This window comes from Ictalurus furcatus, chromosome 15 (genome assembly GCF_023375685.1).
Source record: "Ictalurus furcatus strain D&B chromosome 15, Billie_1.0, whole genome shotgun sequence".
NCBI classification, from domain to species: domain Eukaryota; kingdom Metazoa; phylum Chordata; class Actinopteri; order Siluriformes; family Ictaluridae; genus Ictalurus; species Ictalurus furcatus.
Genome location: NC_071269.1, coordinates 24,115,775 through 24,135,574, shown reverse-complemented (window position 1 = coordinate 24,135,574; position 19,800 = coordinate 24,115,775). Strand labels below are relative to the sequence as shown.

General features: G+C 41.5%; 1 protein-coding gene across 2 annotated transcripts in view; it reads left to right on the top strand.

Moving 5' to 3' along the window:
* LOC128619048 (cadherin-4-like) overlaps positions 1 to 19,800 on the top strand; it is a 369,140-nt gene that overhangs the window by 267,969 nt on the left and 81,371 nt on the right. For both annotated transcript variants that reach the window (XM_053642896.1, XM_053642895.1), the window contains 2 exons: positions 4,516 to 4,712; positions 13,267 to 13,452. In XM_053642896.1, coding sequence (XP_053498871.1) covers positions 4,516 to 4,712; positions 13,267 to 13,452 — 383 coding nt within the window. The remainder of the gene's footprint in view (positions 1 to 4,515; positions 4,713 to 13,266; positions 13,453 to 19,800) is intronic.

Sequence of the window (19,800 nt, the reverse complement as noted above, 5' to 3'; positions counted from 1 at the left end):
AGGTTAGTAAAGGCAGAGAGAGGGAGAAAGAGAGAGAGAGAGAGAGTGAAACAGACACAGAGAGAGAAAAAGAAAGAGACAGACAGGGAGATTGTTGAGAGAGGGAGAGAGACAGGAGACAGCCAGACAGAGAGAATGGGACAGACAGAGAGAAAGAGAGAGCGAGAGAGAGAGAGAGAGAGAGAGAGAGAGAGAGAGAGAGAGAGACAGGCAATATGCTATATAAACGGTAACTCTAGTGCTGTTCAATGATGAGTGAAATTAATGACACGTGTGTTGGTGACTCTAAACTGCCCCTAGGTGTGTGTGTGTGTGTGTGTGTGTGTGTGTGTGTGGCACCCTGTATATGGACTGGCATCCTGTCCAGAATGTATTATAAATCTTCAGTATTCCCAGGATAGACTCCACATCCCAGTCTCCCAATATTCCCAGAATAGACTCCACATCCCAGTCTCCCAATATTCCCAGAATAGACTCCACATCCCAGTCTCCCAGTGTTCCCAGGATAGACTCCACATCCCAGTCTCCTAGAATTCCCAGGATAGACTCCGCATCCCAGTCTCCCAATATTCCCAGGATATACTCCACATCCCAGTCTCCCAGTGTTCCCAGGATAGACTCCACATCCCAGTCTCCCAGTATTCCCAGGATAGACTCCACATCCCAGTCTCCTAGAATTCCCAGGATAGACTCCGCATCCCAGTCTCCCAATATTCCCAGAATAGACTCCGGATCTCAGTCTCCCAATATTCCCAGGATAGACTCCTCATCCCAGTCTCCCAGTATTCCCAGGATAGACTCCGCATCCCAGTCTCCCAATATTCCCAGGATATACTCCGGATCTCAGTCTCCCAATATTCCCAGGATAGACTCCTCATCCCAGTCTCCCAGTATTCCCAGGATAGACTCCGCATCCCAGTCTCCCAATATTCCCAGGATATACTCCGGATCTCAGTCTCCCAATATTCCCAGGATAGACTCCACATCCCAGTCTCCTAGAATTCCCAGGATAGACTCCGCATCCCAGTCTCCCAATATTCCCGGGATATACTCCGGATCTCAGTCTCCCAGTATTCCCAGGATAGACTCCTCATCCCAGTCTCCCAGTATTCCCAGGATAGACTCCACATCCACCTCCACCCTGATTAGGATAAAGCTCTTACTGATGAATGAATGAATGAATGAATGAGTAACAGAAATAAAGAAAGAAAGAAAGAAAATCACTCACAAGCTCCAGTTTAGACTATTTTTTTAAATGATGTTGGTTATTTCACTCTGCCCCGCTGTATACAGATGGTTTTCATCCCCTGTTACTAAATCTTGGACCCATATTTAATGGATCTGCTAAAGTCGCACCACGGCCTGTTAGAGTATCGTGCATTTTTCAAGCCATCCCAATTCCATTACACATCTTCCCAGGGAACGCAGTCCGGTTCGTTTTTCGTCTTGATCTTAAACAAGGCCTTAATGGAGGTCTGCCAGGCAAGCACTTCCCTTTACAGAACAGGAAGTGGAAAACGGTGTTGTCGACTATCATTGTGAAAGAAAATAAGAGTGAGAAGAAGAACACCTAAGACGTCTCATCAGTACTGAGAGGGCGAGCGAGAGGATAAAAACGAGTCTGGTGTTTGCAGTGATGCCTAGCTGCACCGTTTGCACGCAGTCTTTTATTAAGAACGTTATAAATGTGAACACAAAAAGCAGAAATGTAAAGAATACCGCAAAAGAAGTGATTCCATGAAGAAACATATGTTTTTAGTTGTGTACACTGAAGGCTGCTGAGAAACTAGAGAGAACGTTTGACTTGTTGGTCGGGTCACGGGGAAAAAAAATAAATAATTAAGGAATAAAGTGCTTTTTATTGACTAAAGCATTAAGAGAAGCATTAAAAGTAGATATGAAACTCTCCATGGCGGCGGGGAGAAAAAACGTCTGTAGCAGATAATCCATGAAAAACAAGACAAATGTTGATGCCACTGCAGAGAGAAACAGAGTCAAATTCACATAAAGCACTGAGAGAGAGAGAGAGAGAGAGACACGGTACGTTTACACGGACAGCGATAATCCGATATGAACCCGATTAAGACGATACTCTGATTAAGAAACTAGCATGTAAACAGCGATTATTGAGGACCTTAATCTGATTAAAGTCATACTCGAAGTAAACACAGACGGAATTAAGACGTGTGGAGTATTCCTGTTTTAGTCGCGTTATCGACGTGCGTTACAGACATGTACACACCTTAATCACACTATTAACGTCGTGTGGGAGTTTTCACCGCATTGTGCGACAGGACACGTACACACACGGCAGCGCTCGACCGTTTTACGACAAACAAGAGAGCACGGCTGCGTCCCAAACCGCGTACTTACCTGCTATATAGTAGGAGACATACATGTATCTCAGCTACTATACAGTAGGTAAGTACGTGGTTTGGGACGCAGCCCACAGCTTCAAGCAGTCGTCTATTTGCACGTACAGCACGACAAATAATGAACCGCACTTGAAGCTTTCGTAAAATTAAAAATAAAAACACTCAAAACTGTATACGGTCCCATAACGAAGACCAACTGGTACATGAAAAGTAAAACAGGTACATGAAAAGAATATTCTAAAAGCGTCTCATGTAAACACCTTAATCAGAATATCGTCTTATTCAGAATAAGGTCAATAATTACATCACTGCTGTCCGTGTAAACGTAGACAGAGAGAGAGAGAGAGAGAGAGAGAGATGTGTGTGTAAAATATTAACTCCTGCATGATTGCTTAAATGATCACTCGTTATTTTGATTGCGAATTTCAGAATCAGGAAATGTGATAGAACAAGATGGAAAGCTTGCAAAAATAACGGAACTAAGTATTAACACCGAGACAGTGAGAGAAGGGACGGCTTGGTTTTTTAATGACCTGGGGCACAGAGTTTATGTAAATTGTAATGAGTTATTTATATTTTTAAAAATGATACTTTCTTTTCTACCTTTCTTAGGGCATTTAAATGTCCAGAATTAACAAGCGTATTATTGTCCTCTGGATATTGCCTGGTGGTGGGATGGATAGATGAATACATAAATAAATAAATAAAATAGATCGATAAATAAATAAATATTACACCTTGAACAAATGTATTGTTTTCTTGCTGTTGTTTTTCCATTTCTAGTTATATTTATCGACGTATTGCAAGATTTTCATCTGCCACAGTGATGCTGAAATCTTCTCAAATCTGATTGGTCAGAAGTTGTCGAGTAATTATTATTATTATTATTTTTTATATTAGCACAGCTAATACTTCAATAGTTCTAATACTTTATCGTTTCTATAGTAACAGCTCGTGCACAGGTGTCATGGTAGTGCCAAATGGGTGCAGAACTACACTCCTGGTCAACCCCTAAAACATCACAGGTCACGATCACTCGCACCTGTTTCGTGTTTCACGTTGATCAGCACCAAGTGTTTCACCATCTTGCTGTCGAGCTTCTGTTGTAATTGTGTTTTGTTGTCGAGGGTGCTACAGTATCATTTCTAGTCTGTATATTTTGCGGGGTGTTTTTGCCTCGTATGAATGCTTCATGTTATCGGTTCTCGGGTTGTTTGGTCGGACTTCACATAATAAACGGTCGGACGAATCGTCCGTCATTTCACCTCATTTACATCCGTGGTGTACTGTAGCACCGCATCGACCTTGTCCTCTTATAGCCCCGCCCCTTTCACAATAACCAAATTTTAGTGCGATCGTTTTTAGTTTCTTCTGTACACACCGTATTTTGATGGAATAAATCCTGCTTTCAGACTCGGATTTATCGACGCTGATATAAAAAGACATTCTGTGTGACAGCGAGCGATTCTTTACAGGTAACCCGCCTCCAGAGTTTGACTCGAATTGATTTTTCTATTCCCGTCTCGTCTGGCCGTGCTGAATGCGACTCGCTTTCCGGACTCGTCCTCTGCCGGGATAAAGACGCAGATGACTCTGTGCTTCACGATCATTTCCGCCATATTAGCGGCTAATTGAGATCGATAGCAGTGGGACGTGATTTGGCTCCTCAGGTTTGACTCGGGATCAGCTCTTCTGCTTTGTCTTAAATCTCACAAAAATCCATATCTCGAACACCTGCCGTTTCCGGTAACGTGTCGAAAGCGTTTCAAAAGCTTACTTTTAGAACAAAATTCAATAGATCGATTTAAATAGACCAATAAACCAGCAGATACAGAACATAAAATATACATGCAAAATGACACTAAAACAGTCGATAACTAAATTATAGAACGTTCGTAGGGTGTTATTTTTAATAGCTGAGTGACCATATATTTCCCATAATGCACTGTAAGCATATGTCGTTAATTGTTTTCCTATAATCTCATGCCTCTGACTTCCTCTTCTTCTTCTTCTTAATTGTGTGTGTGTGTGTGTCTTTTGTGTTACTCTGAAGTTATGTGAGTATGAATGGTTTGAGTTTGAGTTGAGTATAACTCTCTCTCTCTCTCTCTTTCTCTCTCTCTCTCTCTCTCTCTCTCAGTTCATTTTGATGACTGTTTAGGAAACGCAGCAGTACGACTGGACAGCAGTGATCCCCGCTTCAGAATCGAGACAGACGGATCCGTGTACACACAGAGAGACGTGTTCACTCTGAACACACCGATGAATTTCACAGTGACGGCTCACACCACAGACGACGCACACACCTGGGAGACGACCGTCCGACTGGAGCGCGAGGTGAGGAGACGGAATATAACTGCATTCACACTGCCCGAAGAACATCCACAGTGCTTAGAGTGAGCTGAAGGAGAAAGAGGAATGATACAAAGGAAGGAACGAAGGCCGAAAGAAAGAAAGAATGATGTGGAGAGAGTCAGACAGACGGACAAAGAAAGAAAGAAAGATGTGTGAGAAGGTCAGATGGAGAAATGTATGATATGTGGGATAATCTGGGGAAAATGAAACGCTTAAAGCGCACCTATTATGGATTTGAAACGTGCCTAATGTTGTTTTAAAGCTCTCACGTGATAGATTTACACGCATCCGAGGTCAGAAAGCACGTTAACGTGCTCGTCATTTAAACTGCAGCGTTACCTTTTTCCCCCAGTGTCACAAACGACTCGTTAAATGATCCGTTCTAAAGGATTCGTTCTAAACTCCTCCTTTACTCTGCTCTGATTGGTCAGAGATCCCAGTCTGTCATTATCGGTCTAGCTAGCGCTGTCAGCGAGCAGCCGATGAAGACCAGAGGCGGGGTTTGTTTTTTTTGTTTTTTTTTACAAACCTACATAGTTTAGTACAGGAAGTAAAGTCTGGAATCACTAACGAGTCGTTTCAGCTGTTCAGAATCGGTTCCTTCTTTTGGGAGTCGATAACGCCGCTTGTCGTGCGCACCATTACTAACTCTAACTGTGCGAAACTGGCGGGGAAAAAAGCAGGAAATTAAATCGGAAAATTAATAACCGGATAATCTCAAACTATAAAACCAGGATTCGGATGATTAAAACTTTCATATCGCCTAAACGATTATTCTTAGCAACAGCCTTTCCGCCTGACGATCAATGTATAATGAAATGAAACTAAATGGGTGTTCAACGTATCTCGAGGAACAACAGATAGACGATCAAACGCAAACTTTTATACGAACCGAAAGAGCTTGGCGCCCTCGAGATTGGAAATAAGCTACAGGTAGCTTTCTGCAAAAATGCAACACAAGCTATAAAGAGAGGAGGTGATTGGATAGGCGATAGAAAGGCATGGAGGGGAAAAAGAGGGAGAGCTAGAGAAAATATACCTTTCTGTAAATGAATACATGCTGATTTTAAAGAGAAACATGAACATTTAAAGCTAGACGGAGATAAATGAACTAATAAAAGTATTTATGAGAAGATAATTGAATATGAATACACTGCTCACGCTCAGCTGAGATATGGTGAGGAGTTAAAAATGTAGGATTAGATGTTAAATTAGACGAAAAACCAATAATGTATGGTATAATTGAAAGAAAGCTTTAATAAATAATAATAAAAAAAAAGTACAATAGATTTGTACTGGATTGTAATATGCATCACAGATGATAGAATCTCGAAAACAAGGTGCAAAACGATCATCGATCAGTCCCCACTGAGACGGGTTTCAAACACATAGGAAGGCAATTAAAAAGACAAAAGACGAGAGACAGAAGAACAAAAAACAAATATCCGGGGGCATTATTAAAATGTAAAAGTTATTCATACAAGATATATGTTTTTTACATAGTGTGAAGCGGTTCAGATGGAGAAAGAAAGAAAGAAAGAAAGAAAGAAAGAAAGAGAAAGATGTGGAGAGGGTCAGATGGAGAGAGAAAGAAAGAAAGAAAGAAAGAAAGAAAGAGAAAGATGTGGAGAGGGTCAGATGGAGAGAGAAAGAAAGAAAGAAAGAAAGAAAGAAAGAGAAAGATGTGGAGAGGGTCAGATGGAGAAAGAAAGAAGGAAAGAAAGAAAGAGAAAGAAAGAAAGAAAGACAGAAAGATGTGGAGAGGGTCAGATGGAGAAAGAAGGAAAGAAAAAAGAAAGAAAGAAAGAAATATGTGGAGAAGGCCAGATGGAGAAAGAAAGAAGGGAAGAAAGAAAGAGAAAGAAAGAAAGAAAGACAGAAAGATGTGGAGAGGGTCAGATGGAGAAAGAAAGAAAGAAAGAAAGATGTGAAGAGGGTCAGATGGAGAAAGAAAGAAGGAAAGAAAGAAAGAAAGAAAGAGAAAGATGTGGAGAGGGTCAGATGGAGAAAGAAAGAAAGAAAGAAAGAAAGAGAAAGAAAGAAAGAAAGACAGAAAGATGTGGAGAGTGTCAGATGGAGAAAGAAAGAAAGAAAGAAAGATGTGAAGAGGGTCAGATGGAGAAAGAAAGAAGGAAAGAAAGAAAGAAAGAAAGATGTGGAGAGGGTCAGATGGAGAAAGAAAGAAGGAAAGAAAGATAGAAAGAAAGAAAGATGTGGAGAGGGTCAGATGGAGAAAGAAAGAAGGAAGGAAAGAAAGAAAGAAAGATAGAAAGAAAGAAAGATGTGGAGAGGGTCAGATGGAGAAAGAAAGAAGGAAGGAAAGAAAGAAAGAAAGAAAGATAGAAGGAAAGAAAGATGTGGAGAGGGTCAGATGGAGAAAGAAAGAAGGAAAGAAAGAAGGAAAGAAAGAAAGAAAGATGTGGAGAGGGTCAGATGGAGAAAGAAAGAAGGAAAGAAAGATAGAAAGAAAGAAAGATGTGGAGAGGGTCAGATGGAGAAAGAAAGAAGGAAGGAAAGAAAGAAAGAAAGAAAGATAGAAAGAAAGAAAGATGTGGAGAGGGTCAGATGGAGAAAGAAAGAAGGAAGGAAAGAAAGATAGAAAGAAAGAAAGATGTGGAGAGTGTCAGATGGAGAAAGAAAGAAGGAAGGAAAGAAAGAAAGAAAGATGTGGAGAGGGTCAGATGGAGAAAGAAAGAAGGAAGGAAAGAAAGAAAGAAAGAAAGAGAGAAAGAAAGAAAGATGTGGAGAGGGTCAGATGGAGAAAGAAAGAAGGAAGGAAAGAAAGAAAGAAAGAAAGAGAGAAAGAAAGAAAGATGTGGAGAGGGTCAGATGGAGAAAGAAAGAAGGAAAGAAAGAAAGAAAGAAAGATAGAAAGAAAGATGTGGAGAGGGTCAGATGGAGAAAGAAAGAAGGAAAGAAAGAAAGAAAGAAAGAAAGATGTGGAGAGGGTCAGATGGAGAAAGAAAGAAGGAAGGAAAGAAAGAAAGAAAGAAAGATAGAAAGAAAGAAAGATGTGGAGAGGGTCAGATGGAGAAAGAAAGAAGGAAGGAAAGAAAGAAAGAAAGAAAGAGAGAAAGAAAGAAAGATGTGGAGAGGGTCAGATGGAGAAAGAAAGAAGGAAGGAAAGAAAGAAAGAAAGAAAGAGAGAAAGAAAGAAAGATGTGGAGAGGGTCAGATGGAGAAAGAAAGAAGGAAAGAAAGAAAGAAAGAAAGATAGAAAGAAAGATGTGGAGAGGGTCAGATGGAGAAAGAAAGAAGGAAGGAAAGAAAGAAAGAAAGAAAGAAAGAAAGAAAGAAAGAAAGAAAGATGTGGAGAGGGTCAGATGGAGAAAGAAAGAAGGAAGGAAAGAAAGAAAGAAAGAAAGAGAGAAAGAAAGAAAGATGTGGAGAGGGTCAGATGGAGAAAGAAAGAAGGAAAGAAAGAAAGAAAGAAAGATAGAAAGAAAGATGTGGAGAGGGTCAGATGGAGAAAGAAAGAAGGAAAGAAAGAAAGAAAGACAGAAAGATGTGGAGAGGGTCAGATGGAGAAAGAAAGAAGGAAGGAAAGAAAGAAAGAAAGAAAGAGAGAAAGAAAGAAAGATGTGGAGAGGGTCAGATGGAGAAAGAAAGAAGGAAAGAAAGAAAGAAAGAAAGATAGAAAGAAAGATGTGGAGAGGGTCAGATGGAGAAAGAAAGAAGGAAGGAAAGAAAGAAAGAAAGAAAGAAAGAAAGAAAGAAAGAAAGATGTGGAGAGGGTCAGATGGAGAAAGAAAGAAGGAAGGAAAGAAAGAAAGAAAGAAAGAGAGAAAGAAAGAAAGATGTGGAGAGGGTCAGATGGAGAAAGAAAGAAGGAAAGAAAGAAAGAAAGAAAGATAGAAAGAAAGATGTGGAGAGGGTCAGATGGAGAAAGAAAGAAGGAAAGAAAGAAAGAAAGACAGAAAGATGTGGAGAGGGTCAGATGGAGAAAGAAGGAAAGAAAAAAGAAAGAAAGAAAGAAAGAAAGAAAGAGCACGTCCTGAGCATGTCAGGACACAGGTAGCACATCTAAAAATACACAAAATCGATCACACTCACTCACACACTCACACACGCACACACCCATACACGCACGCACGCACGCACACACACACACACACACACACACACACACACACACAGAGCCAATTTAACCCACCCCCATCTGGACTGCAGCTTCACGTAGTGCAGTATGGAGTCAGCTGAGTTTAACTCAGGTGGAGTGTGTTGTTGTTCTGAGCAGATCAGCACTACACAACAGAGAGACAGAAAGAAAGAAAGAAAGACAGACAGACAGAAAGACAGACAGACAGACAGACAGAAAGAAAGACAGACAGACAGACAGAAAGAAAGAAAGACAGACAGACAGAAAGATACTTTCTGCGAGACACGTGAAGCCAGTTCTTCCGCATACACGAGCTCAGAGATGGCCATGATTGGTTAGTGTTGCTGTGATTGACAGGAGAGAGGAGTGAGAGTATGCCCCTCCCACTCAGAGGGCGTGGCCAATTTTCAGGATGTCAAGAACAGAAAGGAACAGCCAGGAGCAATCGTTATGTTTCCATCCACGTTGTGAATTTAAATTGTCACTTGGCAACATCAGGACCTGCTGTGTGTGTGTGTGTGTGTGTGTGTGTGTGTGTGTGTGTGTGTGTAGTGTAGTGTAGTGTAGTATAGTGTACTGTTTAGCATTTTCTGGGGTCTCACTGTTATTGTGTTGAATAATAAGTTCCAGATGTGGAGAGGCAGGTGGGATTTCAAAGCCCAGACTGGCACAGTTTAACACTGTGTGTGTGTGTGTGTGTGTGTGTGTGTGTGTGTGTAAGAGAGAGTGAGAGTTTGCGTGTGTGAGAGAGATAGAGAATGAGAGTGACCATTCATTCCTTCATGTTGACCTTTGACAGCACACACACACACACACACACACACACACACGCCTTCCAAGCTCCCTCCCTCTCAATCACTACTGTTGGACACTCGTCCCACATGCCGTTCCTCCACTCCTCCTCCTGCTCCTCTCTTGCTCTTCTCTGTAATCCCTCTTTCTCACACATCTCTCCGAGCAGGGTGGATGTGTGTGTTCTGGCTCCGAGCCTGACTCCTTCTCCTGTCTGAAGTGAATGTTGAATAAAGATTCACCTGATTAATCCGACCAGGTGCACATCTGTACGATTGGGGCCAGCTGTGCCAGCTGTGCCTCACTTGTGTTGATCGAGGAGGACTCTCTTCACACCGGGACATGTCATGGGTCAGAATATGATATCTGGATTGTATCGTGATAAGATTTTAAACACATGCATGAACACGTCTTGTCAAACGCGTCTCCGAGTCTCGGAGTGCTGTAGCACACGTTAATATGCAAATTACATGCAAAAAAACGTCCAATGTTGTTCTTCGATTTTCAATTAATTTAGGAATATCTGTGCGTTCAAACTAGCAAGCCGCAAGTCACGTGTCGCTTGCTATCATCGGCCAATCAGGGTGAATTCCCACTTCATGCCCAACATTCCTAGCATTCCCGGGACTCCAGATCCGCCAAATTGCTTACTGAAGAATTATTTTCCGTACCACTTATCCTACACAGGGTTGCGGTGGAGTCTGGAGCCTATCCCAGGGGACTCGGGGGACAAGGCAGGAGACACTCTGGGCACAATCTCACACCCATGCACACACACTACGGACAATTCTGGCACCACCTAGGGGCCATAACAGAGAAGAGTCTTGAAGCAGGCCTTCCTTGTACCCTGAGAGATGTTTGGACCAGTCGAGCGGTGCTAGAGGATCGGACAGAGCGTGGTACAGTGTGGGGTGTGATAAATGCTTTGAGATAAGTGCGTGCTGGTCCATTTCTGGCTTTGTAGGCAAGCATCAGTGTTGTATGTCTGATGCGGGCAGCTACAGGAAGCCAGTGGTGTTGGAGAAGTTAGGAAAGTTTGAAAACCAGTCGTGCAGCTGCATTCTGAATCAGTTACAGAGGTCAAATGGCGCTCAGAGGCAGATCTACCAGGAGTGACTTGCAATAATCCAGTTTCGAAATGACAAGAGACTGAACCGGCACCTGAGTGGCCTGTATGGATAGAAATGGACCAATCTTTCTGATGTCGTAAAAGAGAAATCGACACGAGCGTGTTAGATTAGCAACGTGAGAGGAAAGAGTGCCGTCGATTGTCCATGGTTACCCCCAGATAATGTGTTCTTTAGAAAAAAAAACAAACTTTCTTTGTCTTCTTTATGTCTTATTACGGGGACACAGTGGCTTAGTGGTTAGCAAGTGGTTTTGTTCAACCTGTTCATCTTGTTTATGCAATGATTGTAGTTTGTCTTCTTCTTGCTCTTTTTCTTCTTCCTTTGTTCTTACTCCTTATTTTGATTTCTCTCTTTTTTTGTTCTTCTGTCTTTCTTTCTTGCAGTATTTCTTTTTTTTTGTCTCCGTGATCTTTTCCCCTTCTATAAGTCCTACTACAATTTGTCATTCATATATTGTTGTGATTCTGGTTTTGCCTGTTCTCCTCTTCTTCCTCTTCTTCTTCTTCTTCTTCTTCTTCTCTGTCTTATCTCTACCACATTCACCGCTCATTTCCATTATGCAAACTGTATATTTTAGTGGCTGTTCTGAGGTGACTTTCTAAGCGAAGCAGATGGAGTATAAAAAATGCAAACCCCTATACTCAATATTTAATGTACATATTTAATATCAGTGTAGTCAAATATCGACAGGACAGGATTTGTGTAAACAGAAGATTGATGATCCCTGTTATGACATCCACCAGCTGAAATGAGACACTTTAAATATCCTTGTCTTTCTATTCTTATATACACACAACTCTCTCGCGCTCTCTCTCTCACTGTCTCTTTCTCGCTCTCTCTCTCTCTCTTTTCATTCTTATTCACTCTGGGGTTTTCAACAACAGACCCCATGAAAACAAATGAATGTCGGTGCACCTCAGGGAGAAAGTGTAAGACTGCTATTATCTGTACCTGTAGAGGTACTTAACCTGCACTCAGCAGGGACTAAACACACACACACACACACACACACACACACGGACACGCACACACGTACAGTGGTGCACACTGCCTTGTTGGGTCTCCCAAGGCACTGGTGAATACCTATTACAGAGACGATGTGTAAAACCTCTACCGGTATCAGAGGAAACAGCAGAGAGAGAGAGAGAGAGAGAGAGAGAGAGAGAGAGAGACAGAGAGACAGAGAAATAGACAGACAGAGAAAGGAAATAGAGATAGCCAGATAAAGAGAGATACCTTATTTCATGTCAGTTATCTATATTCACCTAGAAAACTGAACTAAAACATCAGAAAATTCACCCCCCCCCCCCCCCCCCAAAAAAAAAAGAAAACACATGATCAATTGTAATGAAAACGATTTTTTTTGGGGGGGGGGTGGGAGGGGCTGGTAAATAATGACACAGTTGACCTACTTTCCCTGTTTTGCATTTTAAGTGGCTGCTGAAGCCTTCAGGCTACAAAAAGAGATTATGGAATGAATATGAAATGAACAATATACTGGTAATAAAAAAAAAAAATTAAAAAAAACAATAGCATGGAATAGAAAATAATAGAAGCTTTATTATCACCCTACAAGTACAGTGCAATTAGATTTGCATTTGACAGTAACTGATGCTTACATACGAAGTAGGAGTGTAATGTCATGCCGCTATCTGTATCTGTATTCAGATGTTTAAACCCAGAGTGGGGAGACGTGGGCGTGGTCTGAACTAGCATGTCCACACCCACTTAAATATGAACCTTAACACTATGCACACATCTAATCTCAACCAGATTACCCATGAACTCTCTTGGGGGGGGGGAAAACCCCAGCATGCTTCTTATTTGTATAAATATCGAATGCGTTATTAGTTCATTCTGAATGTATAACGTATTCACTATTCGCAGTGATTGTCGGGGTCCAAGCACCAAAGCATTTTTTTTAATGACTTAATAGAATCATAATGCTAAATCGCCTGTAGAGGTGATCATACAGTGAATTTACAGCTGGACAGTTAATTCCCAGTTAAAAGTGTTGGACAGGATGAAAATATCCCCCAGACTTTATGAAAATGGGACATTTCGATGACAAGTTATAACCCATTTAGTCATTATTGGACAAAATTGGATTCGAGCTGGCTGGCTGAACAAAATCTAATGGCATTAGTCCAGAAGAATACTGATTTCCTTTTAGTGTGTGACACAGGCACTATTTGTCTCATCTTAACTTTGTTTTTTTAATGAAAGGAAGGGTTTAAAATATGTAAAGCAGTTCCCAACATTCACTGAAAGGTTCTGACAAGTTTCCAAACCCCACTACAAGATTTCTTCCTGCGTTGGTGGCGTCCCTGGCCAGTGAGGGCAGGAGTGTAAATTTCAAATCCAGCTATAGTGATGCTCACAGCTTTTAAACGACAAGATCAAGAAGAGAAACTGCGTCCATCTGCTTGGTACTGAGAGAAGTTTATCACACACTTCCCCCCACTGACCTCCTCGCGTTATTCATCCGTGCATCTCTTGCCTTTTTATTTGACAGGAAATGACAGGTAATTACATGGCACGAGGACAAGAGGACACCGGGACGCAGGAAGTTGTCATCCGCTTTCCTCCAAGACAGAACTCGAGCTCCGGCGAGCTGCGGCGGCAGAAGCGAGACTGGGTCATTCCACCGATCAACGTACCAGAGAACTCCCGAGGTCCCTTTCCACAGATGCTCGTTAGCGTAAGTCCACTACCTTTTGTTTCGTTGACTCATATTTGTTTCGTTTGTAATGTCATGCTGCATGAATGCAAACAAAACAAATATGGCTCTTGGTTTTGGTCCCGTGATGTCCGCTCAAGCATTCCAGGGTCCTTTGTTTCCACACACTTTAAAAGGGTTATTCTCTAAGGGTTCATTGGATAATTAAAGGATATTAGCTTCCAAAAAGTTTCTTTGATATGAAAACACTCTGTTATACCGTTCTATATTGAATCTCTCACCAGAGGGACAACCAAAGAACCTTTAATAGTCCAATGGTTAGTTGTCCTTTAGCCACCTCCCATAGCCCTCAGTTCCTTTGGTTCTTATGTTCCCATGTCCGATATTCATATTACTGTTTTTTTTTTTTTTCTTCACCAGGACCCTATATATCGAGGGCCCTATGCTTCTGAATCCTTATGTTTTTAGGGTTCTCACTTTCAAGTCCTCTAGTATAAAAAAAATCCCCTAGGTTCTACGTTTCAGTCCCACGTTGGTCTAATTTTTTTACCCTTTTTGATAAGAAAACACACAGCGAAGCACCTTTAAGGGTTCCCCCAGAGGTCCAACTTTTGGTGGGCCATTGTTATGATGGCTCTTGGTTCCATTAGCTTTTATGTTTCCAGCATCCTATATTCCTAGGTTCCTATGCACCTGATGTATTATATTCCCAGAGCAAAAGTTTTTTTTTTTTTGGGGGGGGTGGGGGGGGTGGGGTTCCCACATTAAAATTTTCTAGGAAAACGTCCCTAAAGTTTTTATGTTTGTATTCTGCATTGCCTTAATCCTATGTCCAAGGGTTCCAAGGACCTTTACTTAAATGGTCTTAGAAAAAAGTTTTTTCAAAGGTTCTATAATTGTATAATTAAGGATCTTAGGTTACAAAAAGATTTCTTATTAGAATCATTTCTGATAGGCGAACACTCTGTTGTACTTTCCCAAGAAGGACAACCGAAGAACCCTGGCTCTCAGGTTCCTTGGCCTTTATGTTTCCAGGATACAATTTTCCCATTACCCTTTGTTCCCCGAAACCTATATTTTCAGAGTACTGTTTCTGAAGCCCTGTATTCCCATTGTTTTGGGGGGTTCTCACATTCAAATTTTAGGGGGAAATGAATCCCCACAGGGTTTCCTCCGGGTACTCCGGTTTCCTCCCCCACTCCAAAGACATGCATGGTAGGCTGATTGGCGTGTCTAAAGTGTCCGTAGTGTATGAATGGGTGTGTGAGTGTGTATGTGATTGTGCCCTGCGATGGATTGGCACCCTGTCCAGGGTGTACGCCGCCTTGTGCCCCATGCTCCCTGGGATTGGCTCCAGGTTCCCCCGCAACCCTGAAGAAGGAGTAAGCAGTAGAAGATGGATGGATGGATGGATGGATGGATGAATCCCCACATTTTATGTCCTATGTTTCAGTCAAACATTGTGTTCATCCTCAAAGATCCTGAGAACATAGGGCCTTGGAAATATTTAGGCCCAAAACATAGGCTTCTCAGTTCCATGGAGTCCTATAATTCCAGGGTTCTTTGTTTCCACACTTTTAGAAAAAAAAATGTTTTTCAAGGGTTCTCCAAGGGTTCACTGGATAATTAAGGATCTTAGGTTAAAAAATGTTTCTACTTGGAACCCTTTCTGATATGGAAACACGCTCTTTTAAGGGTCTAAGTTCCAAACCCTATTGTTCCCTTGGTCCTCGGGTTCCCTTGGCCATCGTGTTTTCCCCTAAAAGCCTATAATTCCAAGGTCCTATGCTTTCAAATCCAAAATTTTCACTTTTTAGGGTTCTCATAGTCAAATTTCACCTACATTTCTAGGTCCTATGTTTCAGTCCCATGTTGCCTTAATCCTATATCGCCTCGATGGTAAAATCAGTTGGAAGAAAGCTTTAGTCCTATAATTAGGGTCCTGACAACATCAAGCTGAGGAAACAAATGGGGCAACATAGAGTAAAACAGAATCTGGGAACATACTGTAGATGATTGAAAACCTAGCAGCTAGCTAGTAGAATACTGTAGGCTACCTTAGTCAAATCATAGTAACTCTTCTTTCTGATGCAGTGTCTATGAATACTGTCCCAAATAGCATACAGTTACTGTGTGTGACTAATCTTACTTATAACTTTTACTTTTAGTAAGAACCCATATATCAAACACTAGCCTTCAGGACACACCCTTGTCTCCTCATAGATCAAGCTAAATCCTGTTAATTGAATTTGCAATCTTTTTTTTATTTTATTATTATTGTCAAATATGATCCATCTTGAGCATCAATCTGCTAAAAAGATTCAAACAGGGCCATCCAGAGAACCCAGTTCTCCCCCTTTAAATGCATTTACGACTGTAGCAGAGGCTTCGGGGGATGGGTACAAGACCCACACTAAGCAGCTTAGCATACATTAGCCGCCCCATTCGCCTGCTCTTGTCATAAGGAGGCTTTGGAGGTGATTAGTGTGTGTCTTCGTGATGTGATTATGGCTGTGCTGTGATGGCCTAGTGCTGGATGCATGGGTTCTTAAGCATCCCACACACATGCACATAAATATAGTACTGTACACCTGATTATTACACACACACATACACGTTGTTCTCAGTGCTGCTTTAGCTCATTATCAGAGTTCAGTCTGGTGTATTTAACCCTTTGTTTAGCCATCAGTTTAGCAAATTAGTCAAGTATCTTAGCAATAAGCTATAACACGTTGCACTCAAACCTGTAGACAGAAATATACTTGCAATTAGCCAAGGCTCTGTTTTCAATCTATGCTTAATGCAGCTCTGTTTAATGCTAATGTATTTTTTCTCTACATGTTGGAGTGCAGCGTGTGACTCTAGCTAATTGCTAGTCAGCTAATTTATTACATTACTCTATCATTTTCCCACTATATTTTGTAGAAGCTAGCCTATAGTTAAGAAAGTAGCTCCACTGACTTTTAAAGACCAGTGTGGTCAATTTAACCTGCAGCTAATCGTTATGCTAATGTTTATTTCCCATCTATATTTTGAAAAGCACTCTGTTAAAGTTAGCCTCTTGCTAAGATAATACGTGCTAACGTTTCTGTTTCCTCAACAAGTCCGCCGACCGAGTGCAGACTTTCAAAGTTATCGTGACAAGACTCATCTTGTTAGGCTAACGTTTTCCTTTTTTAGACGTAAGTGCAAGTTTAACCTGTAGCTAATCATTACACTAATGTTTCTATCCCATCCACGTGTTGAAAAGCAATCTGTTGACGCTAGTTAGTACATGCTCATGTCTGTGCCTTCTTTATGTGTTAAAGTTAAGCTAATCTGTAAGCGGCAGTAAGCTAATCTGTGATTCTGATGCATTTTCCTTTCTATTTGACTGCAGTGTTAGCCTGTAGGTAAGCTAGTAGGCGAATGGAGCTAATGATTAAGCTAACTATCTTAGCTACAGGCTGACTTCACCTCAGTGCATTTCAACACGAGGAAGGAAAAATACACTATCATTAATTTTTAGCTGAGTATCTCAGCTAGAGGAAAATTCCTTTGCACTGCACTCTGAAACGCGGAGGACGGAATATGATTCAACTAACTAGCTTAGCTTGTCGTTTTTAGGAAAATCTGAAATATTTGTTAGGTTAGTGGATCGTCGGTATCGACAGCGTCACTCAACATGACAGCCGTTACAATGAAAGCCTGTTTTTGAATAAGAATAAGACGAGGAAAACACTGTTTAGACATCACACGTACCACATGTTCCCAGTCTCCACCGTATGAGCAGAAAGCTCAGCGAGGCCGGAAAAGATGGAGGCGGTTTACACCGTCTGAGTGTTTCATCAGTGTGTTGACTCGTCTCGTTTCCACGTGTCTCCCGTGCCGTATCATTATTCAGTGCTAGCACTCACACACTTCACGTTCCGGCTCTGTCAGGGTGGCGATCAACAGGAGTGTCTAAGATTGCAGAAAATTACATTGCGGCATGGAAACCGCTAGTTTTGTGAAGCATAAAGACGAGGCAGGATTTGCTGAAGCATTAAGCTGGAGGCTTGAGGTTTCTAGAAGCTGCATTGATAAATAACGTAAATAAATAAGCGCTCCGGTTTGTCGAGTTCTGCGCTCCAGGAATCTGTTCTTTCTGAAAACACTGCATCACATCTGAAAGACTCTTACAGGGGCTCTGTGTTTTGGATTAGATTTGTTTTGCTCTTTATTTGCTCACGCATCTTCACAACACTTTGTTTTCTTCTTATCATGGGTTCCTTTTTTTTTTTTTTTTTTTTTTTTTGCAGAAACAAATAAAAAAATAGAACAGAAAAATAAATAAAATAGTGTTCAAATTGGATTTCTGCCTTGCTATTTTGTTACTGTTTCTTGGAACACATCTGAAAAAAAGGTTTGTGGTAAAATTCTCTTTCTCTCTCTCTCTCTTTCTCTCTCTCTCGCTATCTCTCTTCTTAGCAATGTTGGCAATGTTACTTTTACGTCAGATGCAGTCAATCAACCATTTAACCTTCACAGTTTTGATAGTAACTCTCAGGATGTAATCGGACAGTAAGGGCAATTCACCGAAGGGGAAAGGACGTGGTATGTAAAGGTTGTGCTTTTGCTCAAAGTAGCGGGTACTTTCGTTTTTACTTTTGACTTTATCTCGGTGAACTTTGACCTTTGGCTTGTGTGGTGACAGAAAGGCAGAACGTGGGACTGTGGTCTCTTTTGTCAATATAAAAGGAATGATTGCTCATTATTAAGTAGCGGTCACACCAGACATTTACCTTGCCTCTTTTCTTTCTGTTGCTTGGCCATACATTTGATTAAAAAAAATTAGCTATCGCATCCACTGGCATATGCTTGGGCGTTTCTGTGGTCATTTTTTTCCCTTTCTGGCTGATAGTATTTTCTTGTTAGCAGTGTTGGCACCTCTGCAATGTTAATTTGTCAAACTATGTCAAATGTAAGTGAGCCAAAACATGTTGGTGTCCAGTTTTTTTTTTTTTTTTCTTGCACTGCTGCTGTCATGCTAATGTAGCTAGGAGGAAATGGAAGTCTGTCTCACATGAAGTCATTTGGGCTAGACTGTGGTTTTGTGACATAATCATGGTATTTTAATGTATGTTTAACGCAAATATGGCCTATCGTTGCTATTTTAGGAAAATGGCTACCATTACTTAGCTTAACAGTGGCGTTCAGTACATGTTGTGTATGTTGGCTTGTTAGCTACATTAGCGTCATAGCCTGATTACAATTCTCAAAAATTTGCTGACATTACATTTTTTTTGCCAAATGTTTTCTTTAACTGTGTGAAAGGAGATCAATGTGTTGTTGTAGCTCATATCTCTCTCTGGGTCTTATCTCATCCCAGGGGTCTGCCAGTCGGAAATGCTTTCCGCCTTTGTTGTATAACAAGGGGCCAACAGGGAGATACATATACAGCGATCAAAAAATAGGAGTGTTTTTTTTTTTTAAAAGATGTGACACCCAGCCAGGAGTCCTTGTTAGAACCCAAAGAAGAATCCTAAGAGAAATGGCTCTCAGGGGGTCTAGGGTTAGTCCAAAGCCCCCGACAAGAAATAAAGTAAGAGATATAGTCTGAGTTAGAGAAGAATAAAAAGAGTCTTAGGGAGCCTAACGAGCAGCCGGCTCAGATCCACACCAGTGGTGTAAACATGGCCATAAACAGGAAGTCAGTGAGCCGTGCTGATGGTTTGTGTTGGACTTTAAGTCCGCTTCTTCCTCATTTAATAGCATCTGTATGGCACCACCGTCTCGTCCTGCCACCCACCACCGCACAGGGATTCACGCTGAGGCTCCTCCACTAGACTAGCTCGCTATTGTTTGTCTCTTGGTGCAGATGCTGAGGACTCACGGCGGGGAGAATCTTCAGATTTACGTTCTGCTGCTCTTTGTCACAGCTAAACGTCCTTCTTTTTCGAATCAGAGCAACTCCAAAATTTTCTGTTCAGCTCCACACAATAGCTAGGGTGGGATTTAAGAGAGAAAAAGAGACCCAGGGAAGACAAATGAAAATAATTAATCAGAGAAAATTTCACTTCTTTCAATGAAACTGACATAGATCAAGGCCACACCTCCTTCATTGGGACTGGCATAGGCAGAGGCCACACCTCCTTCACTGTAACTGATGAAGAGGCCACACCTTCATCACTGGAACTGACATAGACAGAGGGCATTGCCTCCTTAACTGGGACTGATGAAGTGGCCATGTCTCCTTCACTGAGACCGATAGATACAGAGGCCACTCCTTCATTACTGGGACTGATAGTTACAGAGGCCACGCCTTCTTCACTGGGACTGATAGTTACAGAAGCCACGCCTTCTTCACTGGGACTGACACAGAGACACCACTCCTTCATTCAAAATCCT